The sequence below is a fragment of the Sorex araneus genome, chromosome 9, assembly GCF_027595985.1.
Source record: "Sorex araneus isolate mSorAra2 chromosome 9, mSorAra2.pri, whole genome shotgun sequence".
NCBI lineage: Eukaryota > Metazoa > Chordata > Mammalia > Eulipotyphla > Soricidae > Sorex > Sorex araneus.
The window spans coordinates 62104792-62128353 of record NC_073310.1 but is presented as its reverse complement, the minus strand read 5'-3'; the positions used below and the strand labels follow the sequence as shown (position 1 = coordinate 62128353).

Sequence of the window (23562 nt, the reverse complement as noted above, 5' to 3'; positions counted from 1 at the left end):
TTATTTTGAAGCATTACTAAATTACAGCATACCTAGTTTATAAATCCCAAACACCACATATCTTTAACAAACACATTACCTTTTATCTTCTGGATGGAACAAAACCATATTCTCATGCATTAGAGAATATATTTCAAACTATAACCTTTCCCCATAAAACATAAACACATCTATTTGCCTGTAACTATCTTTTATAAGGAAGTATGTGAGAATTAATTTCAGGATTCAGCAGTAATATCACCCAATATAGAATCTTTTTATTGAATCAAACTTCTTCTAGGAAAATACATATATAATAGTTTACAGTTCTGGTACCTACAGAGGTTGGAGATAACAGAAATTCTTGATACTGAAAGCCACAATTTTCTATTGTTTGTATTAACAGGTCTCTGAAAAGACAAAAACCAAAAGAAAAAAGAAAATCTTTCCTCTATAGTAGAAACAGGGTTGTTATAGAAATATTAATGGAAAACCATTTTAAAATAAAATTATACCTTCACTCAAGCTGTCTAAAAAGAGTGATCTTAGATCTATATATAAAATTCAATACTCTGATATACTTCTCAAAAGCAGAGGTATAAATAAATATCATAAATAAATGTTTATAAATAAATGTTATAAATAAGTAAAGCTTCCAGATAGTTTACCCCAGCGGGTAGGGCTGCCCAGTGAGCTGTGGGGACACACTAACTCCACATCAGATCAGAGGGGAGGAGCCCTGTGGCGAGGGCCGCGCTCGCCCTCCGGCTGGGCCACCTCCCAAAAGGGCCTTTCTCCCAGGACCGCTTCTACTACAGCATTCCTATGTCTAAGGGAAAAGGGTGATGGTGTAAGTTGCTACAATTTTTTTTTAAGAGACATTCTAATTCTGAAAAGAAAATTCCAACATCAAAGCCAGTAAAAATCAGCTGACGCTCATAGTGATATTCAGTGACTACTTAGCCTAAGTACTGATGAACAAAATGTACATGTGTGCCAGAATGGGCATGCTTGTTTTCAAGACATTTATTTCGTAGAAGTTTCTACTACCAAATTTAAGATGGTTATAAGACAAATGCATTTTTTTGTTTTTACCTTGTAGAAGATACTTCAAAACCTTTAACATTTTCTAAAAGAATATACTTCGGCAGTTTTTTTAACCTAAAATAGAAGTTATTTTCATTACTAAGAAAAGATGTAGTAGTGGAAAAAAATAAAAAAAAATGTTTTCTTAACTTTTGTTATAAAAGAATATCATAAGATAAAGACTTATTTTGCCATTTCCCTCCCATCCCCATAAATATGTGCTACTAATAAAGGAATGGCTGGAAAATGCTGATGTTCAGTAAACTGTCTTTCAAACAATGGTTCACACAGAGGACACTGAACTGAACATTCTTTCAGAGTCAAAGGTTTAAATTTAAGGTACACTCCAGAGAGAGAGAAGGGAAACTAAGGCAGGGTTTCCCGAGCACCCCAGGAGTGAACTCTGAGCACCACTGGGTACTGCCCAGGGCCCAGACTCCCCATCCTGCTCCAAGATAATAATATTAATTTAAGGGAGGCCGGAATAGAAAACTAAGACTCTACCTTGGGAGAATATCTAAAAAATATAAGAAACTCTTTGTCCTTGGATCAGTCACATCACCTTGCAGACCAATTCTAGAGGGATTTAAAAAAAAGCATAAATTATTTTATCAAAAATCATATATACAGATCGTTTTAAAAAAGTCAAAACTGAAAAAATTAAAATAAGTTGGTCTCACCTAGAAATAATACCATTTTGCTAGAGATACTAAAATTTCATTTAATTCAAAAAAAATATTGTCTATCTAATAAAGATACTTGAAACTTATTTTTTAAATGAGTCAAATAACTTTGTAGAGGCAAAGAATAACAACAAGTCTTTTAAAATAAAATAAATTACCCCCTCACAATCACTTGGTTTAGAAAACACACACACACACAGACACCACACACACAGACACACACACACACTCTCTGAAAATACCTCTTATTCTTCCCCAGATGAGCCAATAAAAGTTCATATGAATAAGCTGGTTTTTTTGAAAAATTTAACTGACAGTATTGCAAATCCTCATAGCTTAATAAAAATTATGCAAAAAAAAAAACCCTCCAAGCTCTAAAACTGCAGCTATAGAACTTCAAAGTGTCCGTGCTCAAAACTCTGGTATGGTTTGATTTAATGGGCACTTAGAAGTCTTCCTCCTCCACAGAGCAGCATTTGGAATACCTACCTGGTGAAGGGCTGGCAGGGTGGACTCATTAAAATCATATTGAAAGAGAATCTGTCAAACTCTTCTAGTGTAATGCCCTAGGAAATAAACATTTGGGGAAAATACATTAAAACACGTATAGAATGGGGAAGAATAAAAAATAATAGCTAATTATAACGAAGCATACCCAAAACTGTAAGTTTACATATGACAATACTTCTCAAATCGACTTCGGTTAAACTACCTTTGCAAAGCCACACTGTGAGGAAGCGGAGCAGTAAACTAAAGCCAGGAAAAGTTAAGTGAGGGGCCCGAGAGATGATGGCACAGTGGGGAGGGTGTTTGCCTACAGGCAGTTGACCTGGGTTCGATCCCCGGGACTCCATATGGTTCCCGGAACACGGCTACGAGTGATTCCTGAGTGCGGAGCCAGGAGTAATTCCTGAGCATGGCGGGTGCGGCCCAAAGAGCAAAAGTAGAAAAAGAAAATGTCCGTGACTCCCCCCAGCCCCTGACCTGCTAGGGAAAGGCTGGGATGCGAGTTTCCTGGACTCAGCTCATGCTGCAAGTCCAGTGCTTCTGGCCTTTCTGGAGTCAAAGGCAGGCTCCATTTCCTAACCAATGATTCCTAGCATCAACTGTGAAAAAACCTTAAATGCCTCTCGATCCACAGCATTTTTGCATCAGACATGAGTACGGAGCGGTCACCATCCTTTGGGACGAGCCTGTTAATAAATCACCAAATGGAGCTACCATTATTCTATTATCTTACTGCTGTGCGCTGTCAAATCACTGCAAAAGACTGTATGTCAGATTGACTGAAGTGACCCCTATTGGGCTGAGAAGTTGAAAAGTGTGCTATTTTGCTCCCGTCTTGAACAGCAGAAGATAGAGAAATCTCAGCCTCGGCTAGCCAATTCCCATTAACAGCTCAGCACACGGGGATAGCCAGGTAAGTAAAGCAACGCATCCAGAATCACCCCTTCCTGATTGGGACACACTGCCAAGTTCACAGAAAAGGCTTTCTTCTGAGTTCTAACACATCTGTGGTCTCCTGTGTAGTGAAATTTTGGAAGCACACAATTTATTACTTTAAAACCACATACTTGTGGGGCCAAAGACATAGAACAGCAGGTAGGACGCTTACCTTGCACACAAACGCCCCAGGTTCAATCCATGGCATCCATATGGCCCCCTGAGCCCTGCCAGGAGGGACCCTGAGCACAGAGGCTGTGAGCCCTGAGCAGAGGGCACTGTCCCAAATCCAAATAAAATAAGCCACGTAGTTTTAAGTAATTTAAGACGAAAAGTTTGTAAATTAAAATCAAGATTAAATATTGAGAACTTGCCCGGGTTCTTTCTGGAAGCCTGGGTTATGACAAAAATAGTTTGAAAACAGCTCGTCAAATAAATCATTTCAGTCATCTACTGACTGATGCATCTGCAGAAGCCGCCGGGCAGGGCAGCGCGACCCGGCAGCGTCTCACACCCAGCTGGCTGCCCAGCACAGGCCTGTGGAGATAAGCTGCTTGGTTGGACGATCTTTCTCTCCATTTGGACTGCACAGTATTACTCTAAAGTATCCCATGCTCCAGGTGACCGCTGTGCTAGGTGTGTGAGTCCTTTATCTCTACAAGCGACAATGCTCCTTTCACATGAGAGTGGCTATGGCGAGCAAGCCCGACTGAAGTGATTTTTCTTGTTCTAGGACCAGTGGCTAAATGGCGCGCTGACTTTGAAATGAGACAGAATGAATACTATTCTTTTACGAAATCACAAAAGGCTAATTTAATTGCAAACATTCCTCATATAAAAGTAACACTTTTTTCTTAAAAAAAAAAAATAAGTTATTTGGGCAAGTGGGTCCTGGATTCTGTTATTCTCCTTTAAAGAATGTTGGATATTTGTTCTCAGAGGCAATTAATTTCAAAGTAGCTCGACTCTTTTGATTTTTGTTTCTGGCTTTCTTCCTTTTTATTTTATATTTTGGTGGGGGGATGGGTGGCACTCAGCCATACCTGATGGCTCTGCACTCAGGGTCACACCTGGTAATGCTCTGGGGACTAAATACAGCACCAGGGATCAAACCAGGGTTGGCTATACACATGGGTAGCACCTCACCCCTGTACTGTCTCTCCAGCCCTAATAAATAATTACTACAATGTTGAGAATCAGAATCATGTGGTTCATAATGGGAAGAAGATAAAAGGGAAAAAAATGAAACTTCAGTAGAAACGAGCCCAGCAATGAGATAATGGAATTAGCAATGATTTTATAAGTCATTATACATACTAAAAATTATTTAAAGGCCTAAAAGAGCACAAAAGCATAAGACAAATTAAAGACATAAAAATAACCAACTTGGGGACTGCAGAGATCGTACAGCAGGGAGGGTGTTTGCCTTGCACTTGGCCAACCCAGGTCCACTCCCCACCACCCCATATGGGTCCCTGAGCACCACCAGGAATAATTCCTGAGGACACAGTCAGGAGTAAATCTCTAAGCATTGCTAGGTGTGACCCAAATACCAAAACCCAAAAACAAAACCAACACCTTTTTTTAGAGATAAAAAATATCTAAGTGAAAAGCATACACTGAAAAAATTAATATCCTAAAGATACAGCAATACAATTCATCTACAAAATTAAGTACACAGAGAAACAGACTGAAAAGAAGGAATTTAAAATATGTATAATTTGGAGATAAGTAAAGATAAGGAATAGAGATACCATTTAAATCTATAATGGCCAAACCCTTCCAAATTTAATTAAAACTACAAATAAGCACAAAAAATCCAAGTATTATCAAGTAAAATGTACAAAGGTACATTGAAATAAAATTTTAAAAAATGATTAATTATAGCTATAGAAATAACTCAGTAAGGCAAACAAAGATAAGAATTATTACAGACTTTTAGTCAGAATTAAACAAACCAACAATAGTAAAAATCTAAAAAAAAAAAAGTTTAGGGCCCAAGCGAAAGTATTGGGGTTAAGGCATTTGCCTGGCATGTGGTCAAGCTGAGCACCATAATGCATGGTCCAACCCCCTCCCCAAAATTAATTCAAAGGCTCTCAGGAAAATACCTTTCAAAAGTGACTATGACCACAGATTTAATAATAATTACATTTCAAAGGGAAGACAAAATCATTTTCTACTTAAAAAGTGTTGATATAATTTGTCATCTGCCAAATGTCCGTGAAAGATGTGAAAGACATGTGTTGAGTTAACGTGTAGGAGTCAAATACTTGAGAGGAGGATGAAAGTAAGGTCTGCTGCTGTGTCCAGAGTGTACTGGCAGGGGCTGGAGCGACAGCACAGCGGGTAGGGCGTTTGCCTTGCACGTGGCTGACCCGGGTTCGATTCCCAGCATCCCATATGGTCCCCTGAGCACTGCCAGGAGTAATTCCTGAGTGCAGAGCCAGGAGTAACCCAAGCATCGCCGGGTGTGACCCTCCCCAAAAAAAGAGTTTACTGGAAGGTGACGCCCCTACGCTAAAGACTTTGTTACTGTGACGAAGCCCGTGTTCTCTCTTCAACAGGAGCCTTCCCTTTCCCCTCACATCTCTCCAAAGTCCTTTCAGAAAAGCCTTTTTTATTTCACTGGGGGCAAAAAAAAAAAAGAAAGAAAAATTCTTAAAAGTAAAGAATTTAGCAAGTTTCATGTCCCAGACGCATTTAAAAGTCAAGCATATTGTTGGTTTCAATCCTTTCTTGGGGGCCAAATATTCCCAGTCACGCTCAGTCTGCCGGATACTTCTCAACGCAGTAACAGCCATCACTCACTTCAATTGTCTTGGCCAGTAACTGTGTGTGAGGAAAGTTGTACTTGTACACCTCATTGGCAACGGTGTTCACATCCACTGCCGCCACCACGTGCGCCGGGACACGGCTTTCTGCAAGGAACAACAACACCCAAGGTCAGCTCCCACCGCCAATTTGCGCATGCGGGAGAGATCCCCACGCAGACTCCCGCGGACAAAGATAAGAGGTCAGGGAGCTGGACACCAAGTTAAATATTTACACACCCGGGACTCTCTTTCCAGGACATTCCAATGTGAAAAACAAAATGTAAATATTTTAGTCACTCTCTGATAATGTGCTTTCCTCCTCCCTCAAGCTATATTTGACCAGCTAAGTGGAAAGTTTTCTTAAACCAAAATAAACGCAAAGGAAACAAAGTAACATGAACTAACACTCTTTAAAGCCACGTGACTTGGAATTTAATGCAGATAAACTACAATTTGTTCCTTACTTCTAACATTAACACAGAGCGAGGTCCGATACTATTAAAAATATTTTCATTATGCTTTAGGAGGTTTTTTGATTTTTTTTTGCCTTAATTCGTGTTATTAAGATACAACTCACATCCCATAAACTTCACTTACGGTTTTAGAAAGCTTTTCAAACAATAAACAACCCATGAGGACAGGGGCTGCCTTCACTGCCTGGCTCTCTCCGTGCTGCAGAAACAACACATTTCCGAAATTCTTTCAGATACAGGGAATCTTGCCAGTCTTTATGAAAGGTCATCAAACATGTGTCGTATCAGGTATACTATTGTTGTATCTTACACTTAGCACTTCTCTGCACTTCCCACTAAGTACAAACCCAATGGTGTGCAGGCCTTCCCAAATGAGGGACCGATGTTAAGAGTTTTAAAAATAAAAATACTTGAAACTTCTTTAGAAACTCATTAGGGGAAACAAAAAACCCTGCAAGCTTACATAATAGCTCAAAATAGCTATTTTGTGCCAAGAGATTTGCTGCCAATGGATTTGCTGTCAATAGCTCAAGAGAGAGGGAAGAGGGAGAGAGAGAGAGAAGAAAAGAAGGAAAGTTCCTGCCATAGAAGGGTGGCAGGAGGGAAACTGGGGACACTGCTGGTGAAAATGTACACTGGTGACGGGAAGTGTGTTAGAACATGGGATGACTGAAACCTCATCATGGACAACTTTGTAGCTATATATCTCACTGTAGTTCAATTTAAAAAGGGGGGGATAGCTCAAGTACCCTAAATAAACAAACAGAGGGAAAAAAAAGAACAGAAGGAAGGAAAGAGACAGAGAGACAAAGAGACAGAGAGACTGGGGAAATCAAGGCTCAGGTACCAGAGCCTAGAAATAAAACGGAGCTCAAGACAGAAGGACAAGGAGGAAGGGACAGATAACCAGAAACAAGCATTACCCACAGGCCTCGTGGCCCCGCAGCCGTGACAGGAGAGGACACACAGGCGCAGATGTCTCTGAGCCATCAAGCTCTACGCCAACAGCCCCCACACACCCCCTGGGGACTCAGTTCTCGCTGGCACCCTGCTGCCATACTCCGTCCTCGGAAATTTGGGGACATCGGTGGCAGCAAACACTGCTGCTCCCTGTTGAATGTTAATTCAACCATATCTTGCCTTAGAATACAACTGATTTTTTTAAAAATCACACCTTGGGGGAAGGGACTGTTTGGGTAATCCCGGTGGTGCTCAGGGGAGCCGACCACAATGGTGCTGGGGACCAACGCAGGGTCAGCCACGCACCAGGTGCTTCAGCACCTAAGCCCCTATGCTACCTCGCCTCTCTCTGGCCCCGAAACGCAAAGGCACTGGACGCCGATCTCCAAGTGCTACTCACCAGGTCTTTTAAACAGAAAAGCAGTTAGTACATGCAGATCCCTTTGTCACATCCTGTGACATCCTGTGACATCCTGTGACAACTCAGGGGAAGAACCATGCTGGAGATCAGAGCACTCAGGGCCGGGGCTCTCCTTACACAGGCTGACCACTTGGCTTGATCCCTGCACCCCGGCCGTGACCCACCCCCCATCCCAGCACCTCTGGATGCGGCCCAAACAAGAAAACTAAGTAGCAACTCCCAATCAGAACCAAGTGAGTCTCCCTGAATGGTTTCTGCTGTTTTGCTTAAACACGGCGTCAGCACGGTGTAACCTGCTGGCCCTGGCAGCAAACTGAGATTGTCTAGAACTGGTAAACAGGACTTTTTTTCCTTTGTCAGACTGACTGGAAAACCACTGTGAGGGTGGAATCTGTACCATAATCAATAGCTAATTTTACATTCTGTTGTATGTGCTGGAAGACATAAAAACTGACAAACAGCAATTGCCACGAGAGTGTTTGATAAGGCAATCTAAGAAATGATGAACTGAAAACTCAGGAAACCATGGATTTTTAAATTCAGTCAACAAATGCACTCTTTCCACTGATGCACGTATGTTAAATGTTATGGGCCTGGCCTAAAAATCATTTCCACAATGACAAACGGATATACTAACCTACTAGTGATATTTGCATAACTTGCCTTTTCAATACAAAACTATTAGGGAATATAACTATATTTTTAAGGAAAAATATTTAGAGATCATTTTAATAAGCAAGTCTGTCAAATCTATCAAAATCCTAACTTGAGCATAAAAAGGTAAGTATACAGTAGAAAATATCAACAATTTTTCATCCATAGCCTCCAAAAAAATCACTGGTAAACTGCATGCACAGATTTTGAAAATGTTTCACCTAGAACATAAAAGTGAATATAATTCACCAGAATTGCCCCTCCATGAGCACTTACACTGATCGCCCCCGAGCAGTCTCTCCAACGGGAGAGAGAGTTGAGGAAAGGGAGCCATCAGCATCCTTCCAGGGGGCGGGGGGCGGAGCTTGGATTATTGCTTTACTGGGGGTTATTCCTGTCATTTCTGTTATGACTCCAGGTCATTGGTCCAGGGTGAAGGTGTCGGCAAGGGACAGAGAAGGCGAGAGAAATGCAATGCCAATGTCCTTCAAGATGGTCAGACTGGGAGAAAGACACTGCAGGAAAAAGGCTTCGGACTGGCACTCAGCCAATCCCGTTCGATCAGCAGCATCACTTATGGTCCCCTAAGGACTTCCAGGCACTGGGCCAAAAAAAGTCCCCGAGCACCAGAGGGTGTGGCCCCTAACCCATACACAGATAAGGAAATAAATGGAGGGTCAAATCAGATCTACAGACAAAGATGACGGGAATCACACTCCTATCCATACGAAGACTGAACTACAGAAGACAGATTTAGTCGTATCGACAAATTTTCGTTGTTAGAAATAGCACTGACGTGTATCATTTCAGCTTTCAGATACATTTTGTGTTAGAATAGGCAAGACACACCACTTGAACAGCATCCTTTTTTCCTTCTTTCTCTGATTCCTCTTTCTGGAAGAGGTGCAGGGAAGATAAGCCAACTAGAAGCAGTGAAAAAAGCTAGTTCACACTCACCTGGCTTCCCCAACCAAGCAGAACCCAGTTTAATTGTTCATGCATAATCATTAGGGCAGAGTGGAAAATCAATTTTTAAAAATTCAAATACAGAATCAACTAACCAACCTCTGAATGGGAATGGCTTATTTTTTCCCTTCTCTGTCACTGAGTTTCTAACTGTATTTCAGGTGAGTAATGCTTCAAATTACCTCATTATACGTGTACTTGAGACATCTAACCAGGTATATTAACACTGACATCTAGTTGTGAAATGGGAAATCAGCTGAAGACAGTCAAATCTCTTACCCTTTCATTCCAGGTGATAGCTCAACGGGGAATGGAAACAACCAGCCAAAATCCGACCTGCCAGGATTCTGTCAATATTAGCAAGGTATATGTCTTTTCTTTTAAAGATTCCTGCACAGGGCTGCGTTCTTGAGAAACGGAACTAGGAGGAGCTTTGCTTCTCAAGGAGTCCAGTCACCATAACAGCCCTGATGCCACGTCTCCACTTACTTTATGTGAGAAACATTTTCTTCTTGAAACATTATGTTTTAGATGCTTCTCTTCTTGATATGAGCCTAATCCTAACTGCCACTTCCATTTGGATGGGGTTTTTTTGGTGTGTGTGTGTACACACAATCAGAATTACTTTAGGTCTGTTACCTATTTACATGGAAAATTTAATTCAATCGACATTTATTATTTGTGGCAATGGTATCACCAGCCCCTCTGTGGGCTGAGGGCAAGTCAATATTTATGGAGACCAGGAGATTTTCAAAACTAAACCCGCCTTGTTTTTCCCCGGTGGGCATGAATCCCACATTTATGATCAAAAGTGAACTCTTCTAAAAGCTTCATTATGAACTGACTTTTTAACCAAGGAATGACTTTCTTTATTACTTTATTTAAAAAGTAATGTCTATTTGTATCAGATTTGCCTGAGGAGAAAAGGCTTGGACCCAAGACTTGAGAAAATAGAAAGAGTTGGGAGGTCCAGGAATTCTTCAGCAGATGTGCACCCGCCCGGCCGGCAGGAAGCCACACACTCAACCCTCCATGTACTAAGCATGATCCTGGTGGGATGGGGGAGGCCGTAGCGGTACTGGGGCTCCCGCCCATGGTGGCGGCGTGCAAGTGCCCTCTCTGACAGGGTCTTTCCTGGCGACAGTTCCAGATCTTCTCGGGGGTACCCTTACGTCCCTCAATTTTCTGTCCAAGTGGTTCAAACCCTGGAGGCCGGCCCCTAGTTGTTCTGAGATGGCTGCTAAGTGCCTGCACCCGGTGGTTTCAGGATGACACTGACCCCACTGGCTGCAAACAGACAATCAGGAAAATGAGAGCGCCATTCCAGTTCCGGGGGCCTTGGGGGGGACGAGGAAGTGAGGCTTTATCTTTCTTACTGAGTTTAACTAGAAAGATATAAGAATAGATCCTACTCTGTCTCGATGCAGTCGGAAAAGTACCGAAAACGCCAAATAAGATATAGGGAGGGGGGAAATCATCTGCCATAGAGGCAGGGGGAGGACTGGAAAGGAGGGGTGAGGGATACTGGGGACACTGGTGGTGGAAAATGTGCACTGGTGGAGGGATGGGTGTTTGATCATTGTATGACTGAAACTCAAACATGAAAGCTTTGTAACTGTATCTCACAGTGATTCAATTTAAAAAAAGATACACAAAGAAAGTAAAAGCTTCTAGCGACATGCTGTGAGCTCCTTCTTTAAGTCTGACCCCCAACCAGGCTACATTTGGGTTTGGTCATTACATGAGTCAGAACTGACCACTTTGGGGGCTAGAGAGACGGTGCAGGTATTAGGGTGCTTGCTATGAATGCAGCCCACTCTGGTTCAATCCCCAGCACAGCACATGGTCCCCCAAGCACAGAGCCAGGAGAACATCCTGCACACACTCAGCGTGGCCCAACAGCACCCAAAGAATATAAATAACAGAAAAAAAGACACGAAATACTTTTATGTAAACCACTTTGGGTTGAGTTTTCTAAAACTTGAAAAGGACGGCTCTACGGAGCATTCAAAAGAACACAGAGTTAAATATTCTTTGTCACCATGAGAAAATACATTTCAAATTCTAAGCTGGCAGGCAGAGGTATGAGAAAGCCCAAAGCCTTGTGAATAAGAAATTAATTAACTGTATGTTTGCAAACTGGAAGTACTTCCCTTAATCAAACACTTCCCAAGTGTCCTAAAATGGAGGCAATAAATGTGAAAGTCCCAATTTTAGAAAGAGATTTCACTCTGGGCTACTCAATTACATATTCCTATATATGCATTCTAAATACAACAAATATGTACTGAGCTGTTTGTAAACCAAATCTCTAATGTCTTTCTAGCAGCACAGTCCTTTTTCACTTGAACGATCTTATCAAATCCTATTAAATCTCAATTCTGAAAGTACAATTAAGAGACATTTCAATAACACACAATTCAAAAATGATTTTAAAAAATAAATTAACACTGAAAGGGAACGGCTGTTGGAATACTTTATGACTGAAAGCCAACCACGAACAACTTTTGAACTGTGTAGCTCACAGTGATTCGATTAAATAAAATAAATTTAAAAGATTAATTTACATCTGAAAGGATATTAAATCCCATCAATAGTGAGAGAAATCTTTATGAGTAAATTCCACCTACCAAATTATCAAAGATTTAATAAAATAAACAGTACAGGTAAGCATATGAAAAAAACGCCTACTGACTAGACACTAGTCAACTTATTACTACACTTATCTATCCCACTTACGGCAATCTATGCCAAAGAAATAGTGATATCCACATTGGGGGGCTACTTCAGGGGAAGCAGGAGGAAGTTTTGGGTCACACAGCGGCGGGTGCTCTGTGCCTTGGTGTCACTCTGAGCAGTGCTTGGGGGGCCCGACGTAGGGATCAAAGCAGGGTCAGCAGAGTATAATAAGGCAAATGCCTTAACCCTGTACTGGCTCACAGGCCCCTGACACCCATATTTTTAAATTACTATGTATCCTATTGAATAATAATACAAATGTTTATTTTTAAGTTACCATGTATTCTATTGAATAATAATAATACAAATTTTGTATAATTTATATGTATGTGCATGCATGAATGCACTGTGTCACTGCAGCACTGTCCTGCTGTTGCTCATCGATTTGCTCGAGCAGGCACCAGTAATGTCTCCATTGTGAGACTTGTTACTGTTTTTGGCATATCAAATACGCCATGGGCAGCTTGCCAGGCTCTGACGTGTGGGCAAGATACTCTCGGTAGCTTGCTGGGCTCTCCGAAAGGGGCGGAGGAATCAAGCCTGGGTGGACCACATACAAGGCAAACGCCCTCTGAATAAGGAAGAAAATACGGGAGAAAATTAACAGTGGTTAGCTACTAAGGATTAATTCTTACTTCTTCCTTTAAATTTTTTTTATTTGCTATTTTTCCTCCCACAAGAATCTACTACTTCTATAATCAATCAAAGGCACGCACACACACACACGCACACACACACACACACACACACACACACACCTCTAGCCTTATACTGAAACAAAAGAATTCAATCCTCCCCTTGGATATGACCCTGAGAAATCATCCAAGGAAAGTAACTATCAAAGTCAGACGAGGAAGCTTTGGTGCATTCTCAAAAGCTGCTCCTCAGCCTGGAACGGCTCCACCCACCTTACACAAAGACACACACATAAGCCAGCACAGCTCATGCTATTCTATCCCACCAGCTCTCCAAGTCAAAAGCACTTGGCAGCCACACATTTCATACTTTTGCACCACTAATACACCAAGAGTAGCACACCACATTTAACTGGGTTTAAAGCAGAAGGAAACCGATCTTAGGGGGAAATATATTTATACAGATAAGATCTATACATAAGCACACGAGGCTCAACCTTTAACAACATGTTACTAATCTCTTATAGAAGGGCTTAATGACTCCTGGGTGAAATACAACAATCTTCACACACTTTCCTCTAAGAAACATGTTATGGATCATTTTTAGCGGGTTACTCATAACAAGCAATACAAAATAAATTATTTCAGTTCTGCTTTGGGGGCAGGGTTTGGGGATCAAGACGGAAATATGGTGGCGGGAAGGTGTAATGGTGGTGGATTGGTGTTCAAATATTAAATGTAATCAAATTACTGTATGACTATATCACTGTCATCCCATTGCTCATCAATTTGCTCGAGCGGGCACCAGTAACATCTCCATTGTGAGACTTGTTGTTACTGTTTTTGGCATATCGAATACGCCACGGGGAGCTTTCCAGGCTCTGCCGTGCGGGCTCGATACTCTCGGTAGCTTGCCGGGCTCTCCGAGAGGGACGGAGAAATCGAACCAGTGTCGACCGCATGCAAGGCAAACGCACTATTTGCTGTGCTCTGGCTCCAACCCAATGTAATCAAATATTGTGAACAACTTTAAAAATAAAATAAATTCAAAAAAATAAAAAGTAAAATTACATTATTGTAGCATTTAATAATAACTAGCACCAGAGCAAAACAAAACTCAAAGCCCTAAATCTGTCTTTTCCACTTTCTCATTAAAAACTGAGACCCTACTCTTTAGTCGTTAAGCACACTGCCATGTTTTAAACTACATTTAAAGGGCCAGAGCAAGAGTATAGCAGATAAGGCGCTTGCGTTATCTGGGTTCCATCCCTGGCACCCATATGATCCCCCAAGCCTATAAGGAGTGACAGCCAGGTGTAGCCCACAAAAGAAAACAAACAAAATAATTAAAAAGTTAAGACACAAACAACATACACATATGAGATTCAGTCTGTTTTAGGTTATGCAACAAAGGCATTGCTTTATGTAAATTTGTTTTTCAGTGACTGAACATTAATGTGTGGTCCATCACTATACTGTGATGGCTACAAAGTGGTTCATCACTATAATATGAAGTTTCCTCATAGTTTAAAGAAATAACATTTTACACTTTCATGGAAGTCAGTGAAGAAATGAATGTACAGGGTCACTATAAGACCCCGGAGATAAATGCATTTCAATGACTTTGGTCCTCATTCACGTATCTGCTACCTGTGTATTTTCGCAAATCCTTTCCCATTAAGTCACAGAGTATTCCACAAATAATAGATGATGCTATTATTTCAACCCAGGCTGTCACTGGCTTCCCTACGGAGATCTTTGGTTCCATGTGTGTGAGCGTTTCTAGGCCCCGAGGAAGGGATGTTTAGAGTATACGATGGCAGATGGCCAACTAGCAGCACCTTCTTGGCCTATGTCTGAATTTCAGTTCCACCATTTCCAGCCATATCAAGCTGCTTGACCTCTTTATGCCTCGTGTCATTATCAGTAATACAGACAATACGCCATTGGCTTTCGCAGATGAAATTACTTAACCCATAGGCAGTTCTAATAGTTGTGCTGGGCACAGGGTGAAACGCCCAATCAATGTTTACAAACGTCTACTACAACGTTTACTAAGACCCAACTGGCACTGTCAAAGGCACAAAGACGTGAGAGCAAGCGTAAACGCTGAGCAGCCCTGGTGACGGCCACTGCCCCCTGGCCGCCGCGGGCCTCAACGACAGCCCCAGTGCCTCGGAGAGTAGCTCGGATCAAATGCCTTAGACGCTGTCTTCAGAACGAGCAATTGTACGTGCAGACACATACCCTAAAGTGCGACCCGCAGAAAAATGGCCTCCCTGGCACCCCAGAGATGTCCACTCCTAACCCCACCTGTGAGCAGGTGCCTGACGTGGCCCCAGGGCCTTTACAGTCCTGCTGGTAGACGTTCACAGGAGGGTGTGCACTCAGGCCGATTCGAGCGCAAGGACAGGGCTGGCTGGGGTGGGTAAGGGAGCAGAGTCGGAGTAGCAGAACGGAAGGCGCTGGCCTGGCTTTGAAGACGGAGGAAGGAGTCGGGGTCAGGAATGCCGCTGGACCGGCCCGCCGAAAGGGCAAGAAAACGGTTCTTCCTGAGAACATCCCGCAGAAACACAGCCCTGGGAATACCTTGGTTTCCAAACTTCTGACCTCCAAAACTCTTAAAATGATAAATCTATGTTGCTTGAAGCCAGTGAGTCTGCGGTGATTATACATAGAAGCAACAGGAAACTAATACACAGGGAGGAATAAAGATGCAGAAAACTAATTTATGGACAAGATAGGCACTTTCTGTTAATAAGAGTGAAAAATTATGAGCAATCTAAATGTCCACAAGTCGATGATTACTTGGAACAAGTATGAAACTTCAAAAAAGACGAAATGCTACACAAATATGGAAAGTTTATGTTTATTTAGTGGCAAGAAAAAACTCGAGATATTCTATGTAAAAAAAAGTTATATTTCATTTTCATGTTCACACAGATGTAGAATAAAGTCAAAAACATAAAAATCCTCAACAGCATTTATCCCTGCATGAGCATTCTGTATTTTTATTTTTATTTTTCAATCTTTATTTTTGTAACATCAGCATTTCCTAGACCATATTCTCTGAAGGGAAAGAACTATTTGTTAATGATAAATCTCCATCATACGGAATAATACTTGACAGATAAACCACACAATAATTATCTACTAAATGAATAATGATGCCTTCAGTGTCTATCAATTTTTAATAAATGCATTATTGGAAACCAAAAATTAAAAAGAACAAATATAAAAATATTTTAAATATCTAACTTCCTACTAATCAAAAAATTTTAATAATCTAGCTTACAGAATTATATAGTTTTAATTACAGATAAGCTTAAAAATATGCCAGCGAAACAGGCAGGTGGGGGTGGGAGGTACCTGGGGACACTGGTGGAGGGACGTTGACACTAGTGAAGGGGAAACTGGTGCTGAAACACTACGCTTAGAACTCTACGGTGAATAACTTGGTGAATCATGGTGCTTTAATAAAAAAAAAATTAAAAAATAGGAAATGATGACCAAAAACTTAGGAAAGAAAAGTAGATAATGTTAAATGTGACTCCGACGTATTTATGATCACACGAGCACTGCTGGATGAGGATCTCTGAAAGGATGAAACTGGCATGCCCTTTAAAAAGTAAGCTGACAGTTCCATCGATCATAAAAATGTTCCAGCACCCGAACTTATTTACCCGTTCCCCAAATATTTACTGAGTGTCCAACCGCCACGATGCACTGCTTGAGACACCGAGAACACAACAGTGAAGGAACAAAACAAACCAAAGCGGACACAAACAAGCCCCACCCTGGCGGGCTTCATCACTCGGGAGAGGCCGGTGAGCGCAGGAGTGAGCGCCCAGGGGACAGGCAGGGGCGCAGGGGAGAGGTGCGACCCCCGCAGCAATAGGGGAAACGGCAAAGACAACTTCAAGTGAAGACAGACAAGCAACAGACGGACCAGATGGGGCTGTTTGGGGGCAGCCCTCCCGTCAGGGGACACGGCAAGTGCCACGCCCCGAGAAGATGTGCCCTTGGCGTTTCAGGCTAGCCAGGAGACCAGATGCCCAGTCCAGCCTCGGGCGTTAATGCTGGTGACAGGGCCAGGACACCCTCCCTCGCAATCCACACACACTAAGTGCGCGAGCCCAGTCTGAGGCAGTGGACACAGGGGCCGAGGGACAGTGCAGCGGGCAGGGCACCTGGGTTGGCACAGGGCTGACCCAGATAGGGTCCCACCTCCCCGGCCCCTCACGTCCAGGATCACCGGAAGTGGCCCCATCCCGAGACTGCAGTGATGCCTGAAACACCAAAGTCAGTAACAAAAAGGACACCGAGGATAAAACTCAATCCTTCAGCTTTCCGTACAAGAACATCCGAAATCCTGGATGGCCATTGTTATTAGTAGCTAATAAAAGAATTTAGCTGAAATATTCAAGTGACTTTTATTATTTATACATCTGAGAAATATTCTCTTTGTATTCATGTTTCCTCCAACCAAATCTCCTGAAACAGCGCTGGAAGGACACCTCAAAGGGACGGTGCCAGGCCTTGCTGGAGTAAGACCCTCCACTGGATCACAGTGACCCCCAGCACTGCTGGGTGCAGCTCTGGTGACACCCGTGGGAACCACTAGGACCAAACCACCAGGTTGAGCATCAGCAGGAATGGCCTCGGTGTCCCCAGCAGCACTGGAAAAGACCCCACTTCCCCTCCCACCGCCCCAAATTAGCATGAAACAACCAAGTTACAAGATCGTATAGCAGCTAAGGCACTTGCCTTACAGACAGCCACCCCCGGTTTGATCCCTGGTACCACATTTGTCCCCCTGGGCATAGCCAGGAATGTCCCGAGCACAGAGCCAGGAGTAAGTCCTGAGCACTGCTGGGTGTATCCCCCAAACTCAAAAACTAAACAAAAACAGGTACTGGGTATACATTAACTAGCTTATTAAAGACATATAGTAGGTTCTTTTGAAAAAGTAGCATTCAGGTGCCATTATTATCTATTTTATTATTATTAAAAATAATGTCTTTATAATAAAAAAAACTTTAAGCCACAGTGCATCAAATGAACTTTAAAAGATAAACAAGTATGGGTAAGACATGTGCATCAGATATAATTGATATCTCTGAAAAAATAAAAACCTGTTACACCACTGATAGAAATATATTTTACTATAGCCTCTATAGAAAACCATAAAGGAGAGTCCTTTAAACAAAAAAATGGAAATACTGCATGACCTAGCTATCTCACTCTTAGGTATTTATCTGAAATACATGAAAACACTAATTCAAAAAAAATTTTTTTTTTTACTCTAAACTTCACAGCAGCATTATTCATAGTGGACAAAGCTCAGAATCTACCATAGCGCCAATCAAGAAATGAGTGGGTGAAAAAGTTGCGATCTCTATACCCAAAGGAATATATACTCTTCCACTAGAAACAGATGAAATGGCATATTTGGGGGATACAATGGATGGGATTCGAGGTGGCGGTGCCAAAGTACGAGAATATTATGCTAAGTATGTAGGAAATGAGAGGCAGGTAGCAGATGGTTCCATTTAGATGTGGAATACAAACCACTAAGCCAATCAAACTGGGAAGCAATCATAAAACTAACCCTTCGAGTCAGTGGAAACTATGGCGGTTGGGAGAGGAAAGTGGGGGTCCATGAGAGGCCTGGGAGAGGGGTCTTCTGGCAGAGGGACGATGCTGGGACTTTAGTGGCAGGTTAGTGAACCCTAGAACTTAATATACACAAAGGCATGAAGTCGTTCCCCTAAAACGCTAAGACGTGATAACTACAGCCACGATAACGTGATAAACTACGGCCCGATTAGTCTGGAAGGGACAGCTGCTACTTGCACAGGGGAGGAGCAGCGAGGGAGGGAGGCCGGAGGGCCAGTCCGGGACACGGGCTTTGAGGAGGCCACATCAGACGTGAGAGAGGGCAGGGACGGGGCCACACGTCGGAGGGCTGGAGGAACACGGGGAGAGGCAGGACAAGAGCCGCGGCAGAGAAGCTGGGGAGCGGCCAGGGGCCCAATCTCCCAGGCCTGGCTAGGCGGGACGGTCATCCTCACTCAGGGAAGCCCTTCACGGTTATCGCACAGAAGAGCACTGTCTGCTGTGTGGAAAGCGGATGAAGCGGGAAAGCAGAATGAAGCGGGCGTTAGTGAGGAGACCTGGAATGACGGAGAGCCGAGGGTTGGTATAGCTCCAGCCCGAGCCCTAAGCTGGAGCCGGGCACCGTGTGGCTCCTGAGTGCTGCCAGGGGTCCCGATGAGCCTGACCTGCTCAGGACCCCGGGAGAGGCCCTGGGCCTCACTGCTGCTGGAAAGTCCCCTCCCAAAAAAAGTCATTTAATAGTTGGTACAACAGATTTAGCGTGGTAGTAGCAGCAATACAAATATTTATAGACATTCTGATTACACTGGGTAATAGAAGAAAAAAAGACTTTCACGAACAACAGCAACAACAATAAACCCTGCAAATTAAATATACAGAAAAATATATCATTCCCATGAGATTAACAAAGGTGAAAAATGAATAATACAAAGAATAAGCACATCAATCAATGGACTAGAATTAAGAATCCATAAGTAACCCGCCACAGAGAGGGTCAGTTAATTCATGACAAAAGAGCCAAAAGCAAACAATGAAGAAAGAAATTCTCTTAAACTGGTGCTGGGAAAACTTGATAACCACATGCAAAAAAAAAACCTAAATCATTATCTCACATATGCATAAAAAATGACTTCAAAAAAAGACTTGGATGTAAGACCTGAAGCCATGGAGGACACTGGCTTCAGTGAGGTCTTTGAAGGAATCTAAGGATCAGCAAAATTTTTAAATGAATTTAAAAAAAAAAAAAGAATGCAGACGACAAAGCTTCTAGAAAATGAAAGAAAGCCATTGAAGACATCATCCTGAATGGCAGAAAATATTTGCTCAGCATATGTCTGAGAAGAGACTGTTATTACACACACACACACACACACACACACACACACACACAGAGCTCTTACAACTCAACAAAAAAGGATATATCCCCTTCTCCTCAAAAAGGGCAGAAGAACTGAATATACGTCTCCTAAGGAGACATACAGATAGACAGTAAACAGGAAAATGAAAAAATAAAATGCTCAGCATCACTAAATCAGGAAGTTGCAATTCTAAACCACAGTGAGATCTCACCTCCTACCTGTGAGGGGGCTTATACTCAGAAGGACCAGCATTGGCTGAGATATGTGACATGTGACTCAAGTGGTTCGTTACATGCCTCGTATTAGCAAGACTCTGAGTTTGATCCACCAGCACTGCTCGTCCCTCCCCCCCTCCCCCACCCCGTGTCCTGCCACACACAGTTTCAGAACAGGTGCTGGCAAGGCACAGAGCAAAAAGGACCCTCATACCTGGTGGGCACGTAAACTGGCACAGCAGCAATGGAAAACATAGAGAACAGGAGTCGTCACCTACAGAGGTTCCTCAAAATATTAAAATGGGTCTACCATCTAAGCCAATAATTCCACTTATAGATATCCATCCAATGAAAATAAAAACACTAACGTGAAAACATTTAGGTCCTTCGATGTCCACCAAAGAGATGTTTAAAACAGCCCAAAGTATGGGGAAAACCTACATGCCCAATGACGGATGCACTCAGCCATAACAAAAAAGGATGAAATCTGCCATGTGACAACTAGAATGCAACAGGAGATTAAACAAAGTGAAATGAATCAGGAGAAAAACAAATACCACGAAGCATCAGGACACACAAAACCCAACCCAAACAAGTGCTTAAATAATGACTGCTGGCTATGGTCACTAAGAGGAGGCAGAGAGAGAAAGCAAAGGGCAAGGCCTCCCAGTGACTGTAGTGGAAGGGTGATACGATCCAGAGAGCAATTCACTGTATTCTCTGTGAAAAAGTCTAAACAAATTCTTAAAAAGTTAACTCAGTAACTAGCACATAGTAAGCCTTTCATTGATGAATTAATTCTAGTTTTAGAAACGTACTAGAAGAGTAAATTATGATCTGTTTCAAGGATATAAAGGTTGTCTTACAAAAGACTGAGGAATAATCTAATGTTCCCTACTTAAATGGCTGAAGAATAGCTTATATAAGTAAGCAACTTTCAAAAATCAGGTTCACTGGGGAACATGAAACAGAAATGCTAACATCAAACAACCTAGAAATTATATAAATGTATAATACACTCATACGTATATATGTATAATAACACATGTACAATAACTATAATATTAGAGTTTTGTTTGAAGTTTCTAAGCTCTGAGAGAAGAACTGAACACGGAGAACCAGCAAATAACTGATGACAATGATTTAGGGACCTGGAGGAATAGCTCAGTGACTTAGAATGCCTCTTGCAAGCATAGGCCATGAGTTCAATCTTTGGTGACGTCACATGTAATAATGAAAATCCTGGCAGCTCCTTTTCGGGGGGGCCTTGGGGGGCTGCTGGTGATACCCAAACTCTAGAAAGTTCGGAGGATCATGAAGTGCCAGGGATCTTCATGCAAATCATGTGCTCTAATCCACCTCTCTGGACCCCGTCTGCTCTCAGGGCCTGGAGGTTCTGCTGTGATCCTCCATACGACCCTCCCCCCACCAGCCGTTCCCGGCTGCACAGAACCAGAGGTGCTTGAATACCACAACTGAACCTCTCCGCCGACACATGGTCAAGTGTGACCTGATGCAGCACCTCCTGTGAGCACAGCTTAAATGTTAGGGGGTCATCACACCAGCAACGGCAAGGAAGAAAGGAAAGTAAGAAAAAAGTCCCAACAATCGTCACTAGTCTAGACTGAAAACTCAATATTTACTTGCTCAAATCGGTAGGAAGCATCTGTCTCGTATGCTACTAATTTCTTGCTCCCTTGGTGCTAAAAAAGGAAGGTGCAAACTTTCAATGTTGTGGTTGCCACAGTGATTTCAAGAGTAAATATGCACTTTCAAATCTCCGGGGTCTGGCACCATTACTGGCACAAAATTAGAATTCAATAAACATTTTGATTGAAGATCACCAAAAATAAACCTTTCAGGTCCAATTTAGCCCCAAAGCAAACACAAAACCTCATTTCTGGCAGAGGAACATACAAAGCAATCGTGATGGTAACATTCGATGGGCTACACCGGGTCAGGCACAAACCACGCGTCTTCCAAGCCTCATCTTCAGAAGCTCAGGATGATCCTTCTCTTAAGGATAGTTTCCCCGCGCCAGAAATCAGTTTCCAAAGTCACAATGGGAGGGGAGGCGTCAGTTCTCGGTCCCGGATCTAAAGGGATCTGCATGGCTCTCCCCTCTTTGCCACCCGACTATGAGTACTCGAGTACTGGTACTCAGTACTCACTTGCGTTGGACAAACTTGCACCCCGGGGTTGCAGTTTTCCTATGGAAGCTGCAGCTGTCCAGCGGGCCCTGCCCAGGGGCCTCCCCTCCCGCACCCCCACACCCTGTGACTCCCACCGGGGTCTTAGAGCCGGGCGCTGGGCTCTCCACTGGGGTTCTCCAGACGCCCTTTTGTCGACCTCTGCTTAGTCTGACTCCAGAGCCTCGCCATCGGGGCGGGGGGCGGGGGGCACCAACTGAGCCTGCGAGGCTGAGCCAGGACCCGACCCCCAAGAGCGCTGCCTGGGCTGGGCGGGGCGGAGTAGAGGCGGTTTCCATGACAACCGCCCCTCTCCAAATCTCGGTCCCTCCTAGCTACGGAGGGGGACCCTCTAAGAAAAGGCGGTCTCCAAGATACCCCAGCGCCCTGCCCCATCCCCACTAGGCCCTGCCCAGGCGCCGGGGCGGAGACCAGCCCAGAAGGACCTGGGCAGAGCGCCAGACGGTTTCCAAGACAACAAGGGTCCCGCCCACCGGGAACTTGGGCAAGCACCCCGGCTTAGCCCCGCCCCGCGCCGTTTTCCGAGACAACGGAAGGCCACGCCCACCTGGGACTCCGCCTATCAGCCCAGTTTAGCATTGTCCCACCGCGGTTTCCAAGACAACAGGAGGCCCCGCCCACCGAGGGGCTCCACTGCTCGGCTTAGCCCCGCCCCACAGCGGTTTCCAAGACACCGAGAGCTCCCACGCTTTCTCCCTCCGTGCCTCCCGCCCCACCCGGCGCTCCGCAGCTCGGTCTCCGCCCCGGCCGCCGCGCCTCTCGGGTCCTGCCCTCCGCGGTGTCCCCGCGCTGCCCAGCTCGCACCTCTCAGCGCCTGGTGCATGCCCCCTATGCCGCTGTACAGCTCCAGGACCCGCAGGGCCTCCATCCCCGCGCCGCCGCCGCCGAGCTAGGCCTGCCGGTCCGCCCGCCTTCTCCTTCCGGCGCGCTCCCTCGCATCGGGTTCCGCGGCTCTTTAGTTCCCCCCTCCTGCCAAACTTCCTGGACGCCAGGGGTGCTGACCCACGTCTGCTGGGGGGAACAAAAGCTGGCCTAGAGGACAGAGAGGAGTCCACAGGGTGTGGGGCAAAGTGCTGCAAACGATCGAGCATCCCGGATGCCCAGCAGTCACACTGTTTCCTAATGCGTCTTGTTTGGAAGGTTTCTTTGGGGGCCGTGGAAAAGGGGAAATCATCAGTAGAGGGATGATCCGAGTCGGCCTTTGCCTCCAGGCGTATTAGCATCAGCCAAAGCTCATATTTTTCGGGCCTTCTGCTTTTCTGTGTCTTGCAAGTCTGCAGTTGTTCAGACCTTTCCCCGACCTCG

The 23562-nt window shown here is 43.8% G+C and overlaps 1 protein-coding gene across 6 annotated transcripts in view; it reads right to left on the bottom strand.

Annotated features, from left to right (window-relative positions):
- TRDMT1 (tRNA aspartic acid methyltransferase 1) overlaps positions 1 to 23185 on the bottom strand; it is a 37158-nt gene extending 13973 nt beyond the window's left edge. For 4 of the 6 annotated variants that reach the window (XR_008631435.1, XM_004605476.2, XM_055147478.1 and 1 more), the window contains exons 1-6: positions 23062 to 23185; positions 6003 to 6112; positions 2238 to 2314; positions 1570 to 1641; positions 1075 to 1140; positions 320 to 389 (exon numbers count right to left, since the gene is read on the bottom strand). Coding sequence is in view for 5 of the 6 variants with exons in the window: in XM_004605476.2 (XP_004605533.2) it covers positions 320 to 389; positions 1075 to 1140; positions 1570 to 1641; positions 2238 to 2314; positions 6003 to 6112; positions 23062 to 23125 (459 nt within the window). In the remaining variant the exon portion in view is untranslated. The remainder of the gene's footprint in view (positions 1 to 319; positions 390 to 1074; positions 1141 to 1569; positions 1642 to 2237; positions 2315 to 6002; positions 6113 to 23061) is intronic. The other 2 variants (XM_055147481.1, XM_055147479.1) reach the window with 2 other exon arrangements.
- Positions 23186 to 23562: the final 377 nt, after the last annotated feature.